At 27.8% G+C, this 18,973-nt stretch overlaps 1 protein-coding gene across 1 annotated transcript; it reads left to right on the plus strand.

The window, feature by feature from the left end:
* Positions 1–674: 674 nt before the first annotated feature.
* On the plus strand, positions 675–1,004 carry BDCG_04183 (uncharacterized protein; the record flags this gene model as incomplete). The annotated part of the gene is made up of 1 exon (XM_045419847.1): positions 675–1,004. The coding sequence occupies one exon, from the start codon at positions 675–677 to the stop codon at positions 1,002–1,004; it is 330 nt and encodes a 109-aa protein (XP_045276060.1).
* Between the last annotated feature and the right edge of the window lie 17,969 nt (positions 1,005–18,973).

Consider the following 18,973-nt stretch of genomic DNA (forward strand, 5'->3'; position numbering starts at 1 on the left):
GAGAAGTTAGCACTGCAGTGTCACAGAAGAGTATAAGAAATGTATAAAATATTAACTTATTAACTTACAAAGCATCTCAGTTATCTGTTTTAACTGAAGTGAGATTCTCTTCAATCAGTAATTAATCTCTGTGATACTTTCAACAGTGACACTGACTGATCTCTTCTTAAGATTAGTTATTCTGAGATGTTTTTTCATCTCAAAGACTCACACTTTTACCTCTTTTTACAGATAAGTAAGAGAGATCTTCTCAGTCTTGATAAAATCTGTTAATACTTAAAGCTCTGAGACTCTCACTCTGTACTGCTTAGATATCTAGACTTTTTATCAGAGTTGATATAACATCTTTCTATGAAGTAATACTTACAGAGAGATAGAAGTCATTATTACAGATATAACAGAAATAATAAGAGTAAGAGAAGAAGTAGATATATAAAATCCTCTCTTTCTTCAGCTGCTTAGTATAGTGCAGATAAGTAGCAGTGCTGATCAGAGACTGTATCAGAGCCTTCTCACAGAGAGAAGATGAAGAAATCACAGAATTCTGCAGACTCAACTCAGCAGCATTCTGAGCAGAGCTTAGATGTGCCACAGAAGAAGAACTATAGATTCAGCTTCTCAGAGTTACTGTTTCCAGAATCAAGCTCTCTTCAGATTCCTCTTCAAATGATCACATGAGATCATACATCACTGTGTTGGCTGAGAGAGAGAGCGGTGTCACAACAGCAGCAGAGAGAGCAGAGAAAGAACTGAACATGAACAAATCAACTGGCAGAAGGAATAACACTTCACTGCAAGATATGGCAACTACTGCTGCAGCTGCAAGAGAAGCAGGAGAAGAAGAAGAAGAAGATGTGACAATGAGAGTGATACTTCTGCAGTCTGTCAACACTGCTATCTTCACCTTCAACCAGGCTTTCTTGACAGTTATGAAGACCGCAGCTGCACTACAAAGATGTTTACTCACTAGAAAATGTCAGAATAAGTCCTTGATTATTCTTTAAGAATAATACTCTCATACACTCACTGTTGTAACTGAGAGAGAGAGAAGAAAAATATTTCACAGAGAGAGAGATCTTTTTAAAAAATCCAGTTATTACTGTTAGCTATGTCTCTAAAAACACATCACTTTTGCAGAGAATTTCATATATAGAATAAAATACATTGAAAGATCTGTAAGTCACTTGTTAACTATGTTTTTCACATTTTAAATTAATATATAAGAAACTCACTTATTACATGTTTAATTTGAATGAAGATGAGAAAAGAAAGATCTACACAGTCAGTAGAAAAACTCATCTATTTCTTTATATCATACACAGTACATATGCTGTCAAATCAGTTAATAATTATTACTATATAATAAAGATAATTTCTAATCTGATAATCTTGAGAGTATCAGAACTATACTCTTAAAAAGAAGAGTATTATCACACTCTCAGTTATATTAAGATCTTATTACAGTTTCACACAGCTCATCACTTCTATGCAGATGATTTCATCTCATTTAAACCAGTTTTCAATCACTCTATAACATTATTCAGATATATCATAGAAAGATCTGATTGATGAATATGAGAATTCTGCTTCTATACAAGATCAGCAGATTACTCTTTCTTAGCAATGAAATGCTGCTGAGGTATCACTTCAGCTATTCTCACTCATGAAATGAGAGAAGAGTATCTGCTCATTATCTATACAAAATAGCTAGATGCTGACTCTTTATCAAAGAAGTCAGTGATTTATTTTTCTTCTACTGAAATATATACAAGAGTTACTGCATGTCTCATACAATCTTCTTAGTATACTAAGTATTATATCTGTGATATTCTCATAATAACTCTGTAGCTCACAAGCTCACTATTCAAGCAAGATAGTCAAGCTCACTCATACAACTTTTCAAACAACTACCTCTACATAACACTGCTAACTAGTCACCACTTCGGTTCCGCCACACTACAATGAGACTAAATGTGAAATTCATGATCTCACCAGTCAGTCTAGTTATTCACAGCATTATCAGTTGTAATTGTAAGAAGACTGAGACTAATATCTTAATAGTTATTTTTAATCACTGTTATTAATATCTCTGTTATATAATTCTTAGTATAACTACTGATCAATGATTTAAATTCAATTAATATCTCTTAATAGATTCAGTTCTCATCAATGTAATAACATATAACTCTTATAAATATAAGATTATTTATACTAGTTTATACATTCACTGTAAGAGATACTCTTCAATGATTTTTCAACTCTGATTCTAGATGTTATATATTAACTTTATAATATGTCTCAAGATTGAACTGAAGACATGATTGATATTAAATATGAAGATTTCAATTAAGTATTTGAAGAAGTGTTCAGAATTCAGAGTTTTCAATTAATTAAAGAGAAAGATTCAGAAACATACACATGTAAAGTAATTATTCACAGAAGTTATCAGATAAGAGTCAGTGTCAACCACTTCACTACAAACTCGCACGATTTTTCAAATAAGAACCCGCCGATAGATCCATTGAAAAGCTCTCAATCATATGAGCATTTTGACCCCATCGCCGACCGCATACCCTGTGTGGTGGTGGAGATATCCAGCCAAACATGAACCAGACATTGTTTGAAACTCCTGTGTGGGATTATCCCCCATTCACCCCTATCACACCACAACCCCGGGCCAAATTGCGATATAAATTGTAAGGTGAAGAGACCTAGTCATATATATCAATCTTCTTAATTTTGAAAGATTCTCAATCTGTAATTGTGAAGATATCTGAGAAGCAATCTGTGCAAAAACCCTGTTCATCTTTAATGTTTCAAAACATCAACACTAAGTCTCACTCTCATACTGCCCTTTTCAATCTGGCCCATCTCTGGCAGAAAAATACAAAAAGATACCTTGACAACAGCATTTGATACATAATCAGTGAATAATAAGTCAACAGCATATCAACAACTATAAAATCAGTATACTTCAAGATCTGACTGAGTCTTTGATTTCTGCACAGTGAGATATATTAAATCTAGTTTTAATATCTCAATATTCAATAGATTCTGCAAGAGATTGAGAACAGCAATACTAGATTTCTATTGAATTGAAGAATTAACTCTATATTGATATAATCATTAACAAAGTCTTCTATTTTAAAATATAAATAATCAGTTTCTCTACATTCTGCTGACAATATTTATATTATTATATAGAAATAGACTTATATTCTCTATAATATCTAGACTCTGAAGAGAGAAAGTCTTGATAAAGAGTATATAGTAGTATATATCTTAGCAGTTTCTATCTCATTCTTCTGCAGTAGTTAATACAAAAAAAAAAGATCTTAGAAATAGTTTTTTACTTCTCTTGAAAAAGTAAGATATTTTTCTCTGAGTTTTATACAATATTCTTATAAAGAATTAAAAACAGAGCTGTTTTCTGTCATGATTTTATATTCTTTTAAGTAAGTATTACTTTTTCAGTGACTGAAGAGCTTTTATTAATACTTAATTCTTTTTTACACTCTTTATTAACTAATTTAAGTTGCACACTTATTGTGTGAGAAGAATTGAATGATTTAGAATAAAATTGAATAATTTTAATCAATTTCTCTGTAAAAAATTGATTTATTTTTTATCAGTTTTTCTCTCAAAAACTGTCATATTATCTGATTTATTATCAATTGATATTATACTTTTCCTCACTGTATTCTAAGAAAGAGATTATAAAGATATTATTGATTTATCTTAAAAATTAATTTTAGTTTATTAGATTCTCTTCAAAAATCTAATCTAGTTACTGAACTAGTGTGAAAAAATCAGGTATTTTATATATAAAAGTCTTGTATTCTTCTTTTGAAACAGTCTGATCAACTTTTCAATTGAAAACAGGCTTAGAAATGTCTTAATTGAAACAGTCTGATCAAGTTTTCAAAAGAGTTCAATAAATATCTTAATTAAAACAGCCTGATTAACTTTTCATTGAGTGAGAATAATGAGTTCAAAAATACACTCAGTTAATATAAAAAAAGATGCTTTCTCAAATACTATTTCTGAGATTGAAATTCTAAAGAGAAGAAAGAAAGAAGAAATAAAGAAATAACAAGTTCTTGAAATACAGAAACTTGAAAAAGTAAGCAGAATTCTTGAAAAGCAGTGTCTGAGTGAGATGAATGAAGAAGTTCTGTTAATTCTTCATACTCAGACTAGATAACTACAGAAGATAATCAAGTTCAAACTTAGAATTTCAAACACAGTTCAAAAAACATTGAAAATTCCTAGTATAATCACTGACTTTTCATCTTACTCTTCTTCTTTTTTTTCTATTTCTTCTTCTTCTTTGAATCAGAAGAAAACATATGCTTAAGCAGCTGAATCTGTTATCTCTAAATCTGCTGTCTCAATATCTGCTTAAAATCCTGAGAAAACTGAGAAGAATACTGCTCATACTTCTATTCATAGAAAAGTGAAGAAAAAAATGTAAAAAGAGAAAAATTTTCAAATCTTCAGAAATAGAAGACTTATTCTCAAAGTCTCAAATCAGAACATTCTGTAAAGAAACAAGCTAAACTCAAATCTCATTTTCAGAATCAGAAATGAAATTAATCAGCAGTTCTTTTCTCAGTTGATGACTGATATTGAAGTTTAAAAATCAGTTATAGCTTCAATTGAGTCATCATTCTTTGAAAACTTCATTATTCTGACTACAATGTCTGAATTCAGTACTGAATTTCTTATTCAGAATGAGAATCTCTGAAAGTCAGTAGTAGAATCTTTACTAAACATAACAATTCTATCTGAGAGAGATAAAAAGTAGAATAAATTCATTCTTTATAATATTTAAGTTGAAATTTTTGACTGTGAAGAAGAAATGCTACTTCTCAAAAATGAATTGAAAGAATACAACTCTATTAAACTGAGAAAAGAGCCTGTATGATTAAATTCAATTGAGTTCAGATAAAGCAGGAGAAATGTCTCTGTTCTAGTATATATAAAAATACTTGAACAGTCAAAGATCTCTGAAGTAAGAATAACAGGTTTAAAAATAAGAGTTCATGAATACAAAGACTCAAGAATGAGTCTCAAAGCTCAAACACAGTATTTAAACTGTCAAAGATATGAATACATTGCAATCTCATATTTTAGAGACTCAAAATGTGCATTCTGTGCCAGAGATCACAAAACTAGTGAGCATAAATATGAAACATGCTCAAAAAGAGATGAAATATATTAACACACTCTGCTTAAGTGCTCTAATTGCAAAGAAAAACATGTATCTAGCTTAAAACAATGTATATTTACTTCAAGAACTCAAAAGAACTAGAGAAAAGATAAAGCTCAAAGTTAATCTAGAACTGAAGAGAAGAGTCAAGTCAGTAAACTTATAACTACAAGCTTAAAAAGAAGAAACTCTCAACTATCTAAATCTTCAAACTTCAATTCTTCAGTTCAATATAAACAGAATTTGAATTCTTAAACTTCTATTAAGATTAGAGAATTGAGAAATGACTCTGATGATAAGTTAGATATAATATAAGCAGTTGAGATTCCATCTTTTCAAAATAGTTATAATCTACTATCTAATGATAGTAATTAGATTCTACTCTATCTCTACTCTCTTTTAGTATGAATATACAATAAAAACAATAAAAAAAGTTTAAAAACTCTTCAAAAATCACATTTATTCAAAATAATATAAATAGAAACTTAAATTGTATTTATTCTTATCTTCAAATTGCATTTGAATAAAAAGTTGATTTTATACTACTTCAGAAACTGAATTTTAATACTGAGTAAAAATATATTATTTCTCATTCAAGCTACTACTACTTTTTATCTGAAAAGTCTGAGATAAAGTCAAGAGTAGTCATCTATGAATGAAAGAGATCAAGATATTAATTTAATCTAAGATTTAATATTATATCTGATTCTGATATTCTGATAAGTGATATTATAGATAAAAAGAATAAGCTTGATACTATACAGCTTATAAATATTTATAATAAAATGTTATTGAAGAAAAATAACAATATCTGAATAATTAATAGAGAATTTCTGAACATAACTTTATTAAGAAACTCTATAATTATACAAGATTTCAATACACATCATTTCTGATGAAATTCAGAATATAAAAGAGCAGTAAGAGTAGATAATCTAATTGAATAAATCTTTGAACATTCAATAGATTTAGTTAATGAGTCTGATTAACAAACATTCTTTAGAAAAGATATAAAATAGAAATCTATTATAGATTCAATCTTTATATTATAAAATCTAATAAAAGAAAAACTTGTAAACTGATTTATTGATTCAAGTGAGACATCAGAATCAGATCATGAGATTATTCAATTTAATATTGAACTAAGTGAAAAATAAATGAGTGAAAACTCTCTTCTCTCTAATCAGTTTAACTTTGAAAAAGCTGATTAAAAAGCAGTTGAAGAATGTATAAAACTGTTAAAATCTAAAATGTAAAGTAATCTATATTGAAATTCTGATCAAGATGTCTCAAATAAAATGCTTAAGAATAGAGTGAAGCTTATTACATCTATAATTCTAATAAGTATTAGAGATAATATTTCAAAGAGAAAGTCTTCTGAGTATTTCAAATCTTAATAAAATGAGAATATCATATCTAAAAGAAAACAATTATCTGCTGCTAGAAGAGATTGAAAGAATGTTGTAATATCTGATAAAGAGTTCAAAACTGTCAGAAATGAATATTTTTCAGATATTAAAAGAGCTAAAACAGACTGCTGAAATAAATTTCTTAAAGAAGCATAAGAAAAGAAAGTTTTTAAAGCTTTTAACTATACTAAAACAAGAAGTGTAGTAAAACTTTCAGTCTTAAAATATAACTTTCAGAATGAATTATATACAGCAAACTCTTTTAAGAAAAAATATCAAGCTTTTATAAGAATTCTCTTTCAAAACTCATCAGATTCAGAGAAAGAGAAAGAGAATATATCACTTTATAACTATATTAATAAATATGACTGAGAATGATCTGAGTTTATACAAGATGAATTAGAGTCAGCTATCTTCTCAAGTTCAGTTAAAACTACTGCAGGGCCTGATTTAATTAATCACTTGATTATTTAAAATACATATTTCTACTTAAAGAATGAATATTTTGAGCTCTTTTTCAATCTCTTAAAAAATGAATATCATTCTGAATACTGAAGATAAGTCACTGAAGTAATTCTTGTAAAACTTAATAGAAGAACTTTAATTTCTATATTATATAAAGTAATATCTCTATTGAACTGTCTAGAAAAGGTTTTAGAAAAGATAATAGCTACTCAACTATCTTTTATAAGCTTCATTAATAATTCTCTTTTATTGAGTGAATAAATGAGAGATAGAAAACAATGTTCTACAATTGATACTATTCTCTTAGTTGTTCATAATATTTAAATAGCAAAGTATGAAGATCTGATCTCAATTGCAGTTTTTATTAATATAAAAGAAGCATTTGATCATGTTTCAAAGTCAAAGTTAATTCAGACTTTGAAGATATTAAAACTGTCACTTTCTCTAATAAAATAAGTTAACTATTTTATATCTAAAAGAATCATACAACTATTCTTTAATGAAATAAAATAAGACAAGACTGAGATAAAAATAGATGTATCATAAGAATCTTTAATCTTATTCATTTTATTTGCAATATACACTGCATATCTATTGAAAAATAGAGATATGAAAATAGTACAATCTCTGAGTTATATGAATAATATTGATCTAGTCTACAGCTTAAAAACAATCAGAGAGAATTTGAAAGTAATTGAAGAAGTAGTAAAGACAATCTTTGTTAGAGTAGATATCAATTAAATTTAATTTAAGATGAATAAAACTGAGTTAATTTATTTCTTTTCTAGATTCAATAAGAGAGAACTATCTCTAACTCTTTTAAATAGAGAGATTAAACCCAGTTTAAATATCAAATGATTAGAAGTATGATCAAACTTTAAGTTAAATTTTAAATATCATATTTATCAAAGAACTATCAAGACAGAAAGACTATTAAATAATATAATCAAACTATCAAATACAGAGAGAGGTCTATTCTTTCAGACTATGAGACAGTTATATATAGTCTGCATTAACTCAGTAGCTGATTATTAAGTTTAAGTTTGATAGAGTAATCAAGGAAATTTCACTGAACTCTTTCAAAGTCTGTAAAACAGAGCTTTGAGAAGAATTCTGAAAGCATTCAAATCATCTTCTATTAAGACAATGAAAATTGAAGCTTTGATTCTCTCTTCTACTATTAGATATGAAAAGACCTGTATGAACTATACTCTGAGAGTTATAAAGATAAGCTTAAATTATATAATCAGAGAAAGAGTCTCTTCTTCATTTTCATTAATTAACTCTGAAAATGAACTGAATTGAAATAGATTTCTTGATTAAAATGAAAATAGTTCTTCAAAGAAAATGTCTTCTCAACTATACAGACTATACTCACTGATTAAAAATCAATTTTCTTCTTTAAATGTTGAAAAAGTTGATCATGAGTAGACTGGCCGGCGGGACCATGAATTTCACATTTGATCTCATTTAATCTGGTTTCATACATTTCTTAGCGTGAGTCCCACCAGAACCAAGTCTCAAAAAAATCTGAAAATGAACCATTTCTGAGAGAAATGATGTGAAAAATAACCAGATTTAATTCAAGAACAGTGAAATGAGAGTAATTTCTCAGAATAAACTGTGAAAGATAATCATTCTTTCAAAATCAGAATAGAACTGAGACTGAAGATTAAAATCAGTCTTATTCAGTTCATTCAGTGATTACTTATATAATCAGAATTTAATAATGATTATTAGTAACACTTATGAAACAACTAAATATATTCTTGTGTAAGTTTATTCTTCACTTTCTTATAAAAACTACACTTCTCTGATATACTGTGATCAGAGGTATTAAACTATCTGATAATTTCATATTTTACAATTATGAGTTTCTTGATTGTTTCTTCTTATAATTGTTTCTAATAATAGTGATAAATATCTCAACTTGAGTTGAACTTTCACTTCATTCTCACCTCTATCAATGAAATTGTCAGAATATCATATATTATCAGTGTAATAGATAAATATATACTCTCAATAATTTTTCATAACTCTAGAATTGATTTAGCATGTAAAGTCATCAGATTATCTTGAAGATAGCAGTTAAATTCAGTTTTACAAGTATGTAGTTTTACCTGATTTTCAGTTGTAATTAATGTATAAAAGTTCTGTTTCAAAGTTAGTATTATAGTTCTATGTAATATGAAGTATTATCAAAGATCATTACTTACTAGAGAATTGTATTTCACTGTCTTCACATCTCAAACATCTACTCATTCAAATCTCTGATAGTTAATATTATAGTAGTCTCAGACTAATTTAATATACAAGTCTCATTTCTTCTCTGTTCAATCTTGAGAAGTGTAGATATTAACTTGATGAGAGAGATCTAGTAGAACTGCTACAGTATAGTACTCTGTAAAAGATTGTTCAGTTTTGCTGTAATAATATACTAGTTTATTTCTTACAGTAATAATAGTCTGTGCTATAACATCATCTCAGACTGAATTTCTTTTTAAGTGATTCAACTGCTTCTCAAGATGAGTAAATAAACTGTTATACATAGACTGACTGTGTGACCGTGTCTGGGACCAGGACCAGATTTTTTGATAGTTTCATTACCAATTCGACTGATCCCATTACACGGTTTTAACATTAGATAGTGTCATAGTGATCTCATACTGTCTCCGTAAGACTTACTGTCTACTCTTGTCACATTTTTCAAATAGAATCATGATTTCCACTTCTCAATTTAAATTATTTTTATTGCTTTAAATGACTTTAAATCTCATTTGAGTGTTATTAAAAAGCATTACTTTTTAAAAAATGAAAAATAGTCTAAAAAAAACCTTAAAATGTCTAAAAATAGTAACTTTATGTCAAGAATGAGACTAAATGAGATTAAATAAGACCACTTTCTCATTTTTTTCAAGTCATGATTTCATTTTAAGATCAGATATATAGTCACTTTACATGTTTTTTTGATAGCCAGTCCCAGCGGGATTCACGCCAAGAAATGTATGAGACTAGATCAAATGAGACCAAACGTGAAATTCATGATTCCGGCGATCAGTCTAGTTATACACTCATCAGACTGACTGCAGCATTGATGTACAAGTGATTGAGACTGTCTTTATTATTTTATAAAACTGAAACAGTAAATCAATTATATATTTCAACTGAGTGTACTTCATATCAGAAAGTTTCAATATCTGAATCTTTTCTTAATCAGAGTATTGCACTCAATGATCAATTATCTGATATAATTAAAGAATCTGAATAGTTATCTTATATATTGAACTTTATTATATTCTAACATTCTGTATCATATTCAGTGATGTGACTGATTTGTTTATTTATTAAATATTATGAAATCATTGTTGTTGTTTAGAGAAGATACAAATTATATTAGTAATATTTCAAATTTATAATATTTAAATTATTAGTCAATCTATTCAAAATTAACAGTAGTATTATTAAAAAGTATTATTAAAAAATAATATTAAAAAGTGTTATTAAAAAATATTATCTTTTACAAAGTGAGTATAAAAGATACTTTAGTAATCACTTTCATCTCATTCTCATCTCAAGAATCAGTCATCTCATTATTCTTCATCTCAATATTAAGATTCTTTATCAGTGTTTATATCACAAGTTAAACTACATGAGTAATACAGAGAATATGACCTTGTTTATCATTTCAGAAATGCAAAGTCAATTTTTGCTTCAAGCTCTTCATTATATTATAGTTATTTACAGTATTATCAGTTGTAATTATGAGAAGACTGAGACTAATATCTCAATAGTCATTTTTAATCACAGTTATTAATATCTTTATTATATAATTCTCAGTATGACTACTGATTAATAATTCAAATCTAATTAATGTCTCTTGATAAGTTCAGTTCTCATTAATATAATAACATATAACTCTTATAAATGTAAGATTGTTTATACTAGTTTATATATTTAGTGTGAGAGACACTCTTCAATGATTCTTCAACTCTGATTCTAGATATTATATATTAACTTTGTAGTGTATCTCAAGATTGAACTGAAGACAGAATCAATCTGAAATATGAAGATTTGAATTAAGTATTTAAAGAAGTATTTAAAATTCAGAGTTTTTAATTAATTAAAGAGAAAGATTCAGAGATATATATATATAAAGTAATTATTCACAGAAGTTATCAGATGAGAGTTATGAAATCAAAGTACTGATACATGATAATTTTCATATAATTTTCTTTAATTAAAAAGTTAGTATTATTAAAAATCATTATCTACTAGAGTAACTTATCAACTCAGTAGTAATTTTTTAATTATTTTTCTTTTATTATCTACATTCTGATGACTTCAGATGTTGAGAAATTTCTTCAGAGTTATAATCAGTTTATAATGAATGTTTTTAAATAAAGTTATAGTAATTATAGTAGAGAGATAACTCTTCAGTAATCTGTAATATAATCTGTTAATAATTATTTTATAGTTCATCTTAGTATTTATATTGAGTTTTTCATAAATTTCATAACCTGAAATCAGATGTGAAGAATAAAGTGATTATTTATTATAATTAAAAGAGAGTATTCTGTGTTGAATTGTAAATAACATAGACTTTATAATTCACAGTGATTTCTTGAAAAGTTTATGAATCTTCAATAGAAGTAAAAGAAGTGAAAGAAGTGAATTCAGAAGATATGATAATAATTTAAGAAAGATAATAATTTATTTTCAATAACTGATCACTGAATCAGATGTATGTAAGAAGAATTAATATAAGAGAAAATAATCTTGTTTCTTAACTTAGTTATAATTTTAGTACTAACTCAGATTGAATATTATTGATATATAAATGTAAATAAATAATCTTAATTAATCTCTGTTATATTTCTTGAAATATATTAATATTGTGAAAGAGAGTATTATCAGATTGTATTATAAGATAATATTATTAAAAATATATTAATATTATGAATATCAATGTTAAAAAAATGTTGATACTTATATATTATAGTGATTTGTGAATCATGATAGTTAAATATATATATATATATATATTATTCCTGACTTGATTACAACTTGTACAATAATTTTTGAAAACTCAAAATCAATTTTAATTATTAATAATTATGAACTTAAACTTATAACTAATTAATATAAAAAGAAAAAAACTGTTTCTACTTCTTCTCTTTCTCATTCTTCTTATTATTCTTTATAATTCACTTCTTATTCTTCTTCTTCTTCTTCTTCTCATCTGAGATGATAATTATCTCAAAATCTCTCTTCACTATCTTCTCAGAGAAGAATTCTCACTGCTTTCTCTCAGTCAGATTAATCTATGTCTCAAAATCCTGCATTTTCTGATCTGCTGTCTCAGGTTTCATCTCAGTGATAAGCAGATTAACATGCTCAGAGAGCAGAACTATCTTCTCAATATTCTGAATCATGAAGTGCATTCAAGATCTGAATAAGATCTTAATTCTCTTCTTCTCTATCAGCTTCTGCTAATCAATTAGAGAATAGAAGTATTATTAAAAATCATTATCTCTTAATAAATAAAAAACTTATCAATTTTGACTTCTTTGTCTCTTACTTTAACACTCTCTCAATCTTCTTCTATCACTATTTATTTATAGTAACACTCTTCTTCTCTCTTTCTCTCTTTATCTTAAACTTAAATTATTCTCAGAACTTCTTCTGATCTTATTACTACTGTATAAAACTCTTCACTATTTTCTTCTTCAATTTCTTATAGACAGTGTCATCTGCATTATTTCTATACTTTGTTTAGTCTAAATCTATCAAAAGTATTACTTAAAATTGTTATCATTTTACTTTCTTACAGAGCCTCTTCAAAGTATTATAATATATCTTATAATCTGTCTCTTCTTGCTTAAACATCTTCTTCTTCTCTCTCTTCAATCTGTGACAGTACTCACGCACCTTGATGATCCGCAGAACCGCAGAATATTTAAAGAAGAATAATATAATTAATTTCAGTGAGTGTTGAAGAGAAGTGAAAGCAGAAGAGATATCTAAAAATGATATAATAATAATAATAATAGTAATGATAATGATAATAATAATAATAATAATAATAGTGATGATGATAATGATGATAATGATAATAAAGATGATAATGATGATGATGATGATGAAAGAAGAAGTGTATTGAAATATATTACTGACTTATCAAATATAAAGAAACAAAGAAAATATTAACAGCTTTCAGAGATATATAGAAACAGCTACAATGTTATATAGTAATATCATCTTCATTTAATACATACAGTGTTAATATTCTTTGTATATAGTTATTATATAATCTATATCGGAGATATATGCAGAAAACAGATCTTTATTACTAGAGAGAATGATTGCAGCAATTCTCTATTTTTATATTATAAAGATAAGTTATTCTCATTTCTTTCTTCTCTCTTTTCTCTTCTTCTTCAATTCATCACTAAGTTCAAGCTGATATGAAAACTATTAAAATTCTCTTAGAAATTCTTAAATTAAAGAGTATAGACTAATCAAATTTTAAATACAGAAGAATTAAATTATATTCAATATTACTAATTATTCATTCTCTCTTAATAAAATCATAGTTACATCTTTCTCTTTTCTTCTCTCAAATAAAACATGACCTGTGAAAAGTAAGTATTATGTCAGACTATAATGATCAACACAGTCTCAGTACACAGAACTGTATACACACAGTGTATGCTGAACTGAGAGACTGTATGAATTACAAATCAGTATCAGCATCTCAGAGAGAGCTGTGTGATGTGAGAAAGCTACAACTCTCAGTCACATACACAGAGAGTGAATTATCACAGTAAGTATATATATATTGTATGAAAGTAATACTTTTTAATAATACTCAGTCTCTGATATTATGAAAATAGAGTCTCTCTATAAGATCTGTTTTTATCAGAAGTCAGAGAATTTTATATTTCTCAAGATTATCTTCACTCATCTTATCTATAAAATCAATGAGAAGAATCATTAATTTCAGTATTTTATTCTTGATATCATTCAAGTGACAGCAGAGTTCATCCTGATCACACTTTTTAAGTGTATATTTTCTAAATATTCACATTTATACAGATATATACTGATTATTTATTAGATAATATTAAGATAATAACTTATTGCAGCTGTGTTACTCTCACTGTAAGAGATACATAATTGATAATAAATATTGTAAAGACTCTGAGAAGTAAGTATTGTAAGAACACTACAGCTCTGTAATCTTGATTTTTTTATTTTTCTTTTTTATTTTTTTCTTTTTCTTTTCTTTTTTTTTTCTTTCTCTTTTTTTTTCATTCTGATTTTTTCTTGTTTTTGTTTTATTTTTTATTTTTTGTTTTTTTTTTGTATTTTATATTTTTTTCATAATTAAAATTATATGAATTATAATCTGTATTCAGAAAAGTAATAATATTTAATAACACTCTCTATTGAATTTTCAACAAATGAGCACTATGTTATGATATTATGTATGTGATTCAAAGATTGCTTGAGTCAGTGTATAATTACAGGCGTACGCCGGCTTCTTATATACTGTATACTAAATTAATTGATGGCTGCTATGACCTCTTTACATTTATAAGCAAGTTCAGAAGTAGCTGTATTATTATTCAGTGATTATACATTCTTCTGAATTACATTCTCTCTCATCAGATTCAGTCACACTCATATAACTATGTTATACACTCTAGCTTTATACAGATTAGCTTATCATTAATATTTTATAATTATGTAATCTATTTCTGATTCAGCTAGCATTCTGTATATACTCTTATCAAGAAACTTTCACTATATTATATCTCTTATTCACTAACTTTTCTTATTCTTCAATCATTTTCTTCATCATTGTCATCATTGAATACTGTTATCTTATTCAAGATTTCTATCTCTTCTTCTATTCAACTCTTTCTATCTGTTTATCTATTACATTATACACATTTCTGTCAATGATCTCTCATTCTCATAACAAGTATCATCATAGTACTGTAAGAAATCCCGCTTCTCGCGGATTCTTTACCTCTATTCCTATCTCTCGCGTAACCAATAGAGCTAGCAGCCCTTGGCTACACACAACTATATAGACTGGAGTTCATGAATACTATTCATAACTCAGCTTGAATGCTATTATATATTTAATCTCTACATTTTATCTTTCTACTGTAAATACTTCTAGTAATTAACAGTACATATAATGCCAAGCTGCAAACACCTGAATAATCATCTGTGAGCACTTATTCTTACATTTCAAGCTCAGTCAGTCAGCAATTACTTATTATGACTAGAAAAACTAGAAACTTGCATGCTCTCATCTCTGTGAACTTTACTACAAATACTCAGAAGCAGTTATCTGAATCATGAATAATCTTTATAGAAGAAGTCTCAGAGAACTTATCAATCACTCACAGAACATCATTCTCTACATCTCAGACAGAGAAATTCTCTGAATTTATAAATAAATCAATCTCAGTAAAGAACATTCTTGAGCATCTTCTGCAGAATTAAGCTATTTTTCTATAAGAAATACTTACTGTCTGTAAACACTCTTAAACTGAGTCTCTAGACATAATCTTCAGAGATACTTATGAACTGAAAAGAAACTTTCTTAAGCTACAATCACTTAAGATCACTTATTGAATCACAATCTATAAAAGCTTTTATAAGTTTGTATTTGAAATTGACTTATAAGTCTGACTGTGTGATATAAAAGATGAAGAAGCTGTCATCTATATAATAACAGATCTCTATTACACTGAAGTCAAGAACTGACTGAATTATCTAGAGAATGATTATAAGAGATCTCAATAATCTGTTCTCAAGATCTATCTAGAGAATAAGTTAGAGAACTTTATAAGTCAGACAAAGAACACCTGAGCTGCAATCATTAATATTAGAAAAAGAGGTGAGAAATTTAATAAAGACTACTCACAGTGCTTCATGAAATTGTGATATAAATTGAGATCTGTGAAAACAGAGCTCTAAAACAAGATCTGAATGATAATATTTATAAAGAGACTGAATAAAGATATGTAGAATAAGCTTATTGAGTAAGACTCTAAGCTCTTAACTCTGAAGAAACTGATGACTCTTATTTATTACTTACAGATTACTGTGAGAGTCACAGATCTATAAAGAGTGAATTATCAATCAGTCTCACAAGAGTCAGAACAACAGAGAACAGATTTACTGAGAAAAGATAATAAGATATAGAGAGATTCATATCTGACTGCTGAGTAGAAAGAGAGAGCTTTACAAGCTTCTGTAAACAGAGTGTATAATAGAGAGATTAAGAAAAAGAGACTCTGCTTTATCTATTCTAAATCAGAACATCTTCATACAAACTGTTCAGATAAATTAAAATAGAAATTTAAGAAGTCATGAACAGAGTCAGTAACAGTCTTCTTAAGAGTCTTGAAGCTGACATCTGAATCTGTTACTCTCTCAATGAAAATGCTTACTTACAGAGAGAGACTGTACTGCAGTACTGCTGTTCTGTAAGTATGAAAAGTATTGATAAACTCAGAATCTCAGATCACTGTGATGTCTCTAAAGCTTACAGAGTGAATGAGTTGAAAGATAAAGACTGAGAATCTGCTCTTATAATAAGCAGAGCATAAGAACTCAGATCTGAGAACTGAGAGACTCATAAGAATCATCTTTGAATTGCAAGATCTCTCTGAAATCTGAAGAAGATTTATGAAAACTGTGATTATCACAGACATCACAGATAATATGTATTTAAAACTTATATAACTTCAAAGACACAATTCACATATAGCTGTCTGTGAGTCAGGTTTATACTTCTGATCAGTGTTGATAGATTCACTCACAGAGATAGAAGCAGTTGATGCTATAGAGTTGATTAGAGAAGATAAGCTTATCTATATAATGACTTTATAAGTGTCTGAGAATCTTGCAGTCATGAAAACTGAGCTTTAGATATCAGAGAAATACTGAGATCTCACAGAGATATTCAGCTCAGCTAAGACAGCTAAGCTTTCTTCTCATCATAAGAAGAATCTGATAATAGATTTAATAGAAGAGTAGAAATTCTTCTGAGAACTAATCTATAAGCTCTCTCATCATAAGACAGAGGTCTTACAGATCTATGTAAAGAAGAATCTGAAGAATAACTTCATCTGATCTTCACAGATCTCTGTGAAAGCCTCTGTGATATTCATGAAGAAGAAGAATGAAGATCTCAGATTATGTGTAGATTATTATAATCTGAACTTTAAGATAATAAAGAGTCACTATTCTCTATCTCTGATTGAGAATGTGATCAACTGTCTTATAAAAGCTGTTATATTCATACAACTGAATATGATTAATATATATACACAGCTGTAAATACAGTCTGAAAATGAATAAAAGACTGTCTTTAGAATCACACTGAGATTATTTGAATATCTAGTGATATCTTTTGATCTGACTAATACTCTCACAGCATTTCAGTCTTTTATCAATAAAACACTTCATATATATCTGAATATCTTCATAATAATATATCTGAATGATGTGATAATGTACTCTGTAAAGAAGAAAGAACATACTGAGCATATACAAAGTATGTTAAAGGCCTTGAATGAGGCAGAACTGTATATTAAGCTTACAAAGTACAACTTCAGTGCTCACTAGATTAATTTTCTAAAATATGTAATCACTGTAAATGATATTCAGATGAAATCTTTATAAGTTAAGACTATTCTATTATAACTGAAGTCAACTAGTATTCATAAGATTCAGATCTTTTTGAGTTTTGTGAATTTCTATAGACAGTTTATCTTTGCATTCACAAGAATCTTCTTAGCTCTTACAGACATACTGAAGAATGAAAATAAGAAGAAGTCATTCTATGAATAAAGAATGAAAAGATTATTAAGAAGAGAGAACTGTAAGAACTTTCTTATTTCAGAAGCTCACAGAGTCTTTGTAAGATTGAAATAGATATTCACAGACACAGTAATACTGTTTCACTTTAATCTCTTACTCTTAATTAGATTAAAGACAGATATCTTCTTCTTTATAATTTCAGAAATAATCTTATAACTACAGTTAAATGAGAACTGAGTTTCAGTGATCTTTTTCTTACAGAAGATGCAATCTGTGAAGATCAACTATGATATTTATAATCAGAAGCTTCTCATAATAGTGAAATTCTTTCATCACTGATATCACTACTTCAAGAACCTTGTAACAGTGATTACTATTAGAACTGATTATAACAGCTTATAACAGATTACTTCAATCAAGAAACTCTCACAGCAGTAGATTCACTGAGCTCAGAGACTGAGTGAGTTCTGATTCAAGATAGAACATATTAAGAGAACTAAGAACTCAGCAGACAGACTCTCTCACAGGCCAGACTATGTTAAGAAGATCAGAATAACAGATACAGAGAGACTAGAGAAGACAGAAAAGCTTCACAGAATGCTCAGACTGAGTGTTGTAAAGAGATTAACTGAAGAGTCTCTCAATTCTCTATAAGAGAAGAGAGAGAAGAAAGAAAAGAAGTCTGTACAACTACTCTCTTTAACACTGAGAGTTAACACTCTGAGAATCTCTGTAAGAATTCTTGAAGAGAGTATCTATAATCTGAAGAGTTTGCAGACTTTGAGAAGTATCATAGAAGATCTGATGTAAGAAGAAACAGAGTATAAGTCTTTACAAGATCTTCTATTCAGATTGTCTGAACTACAACTGAAGAATGAATATACTCAGTATATTTAGAAACTGCTCACAGCAGAGATCAATTCTGCAGAAATAAAGAGTTGAAGAGACTTAAATAATCTCTTATAAAGAGAGGACTGAATTTATATATCTGTGAATGAGTTTCTATATATAGAACTCATTAAAAGATATCATAACTCTT

Source organism: Blastomyces dermatitidis (assembly GCF_000003525.1).
Source record: "Blastomyces dermatitidis ER-3 genomic scaffold supercont1.4, whole genome shotgun sequence".
NCBI lineage: Eukaryota > Fungi > Ascomycota > Eurotiomycetes > Onygenales > Ajellomycetaceae > Blastomyces > Blastomyces dermatitidis.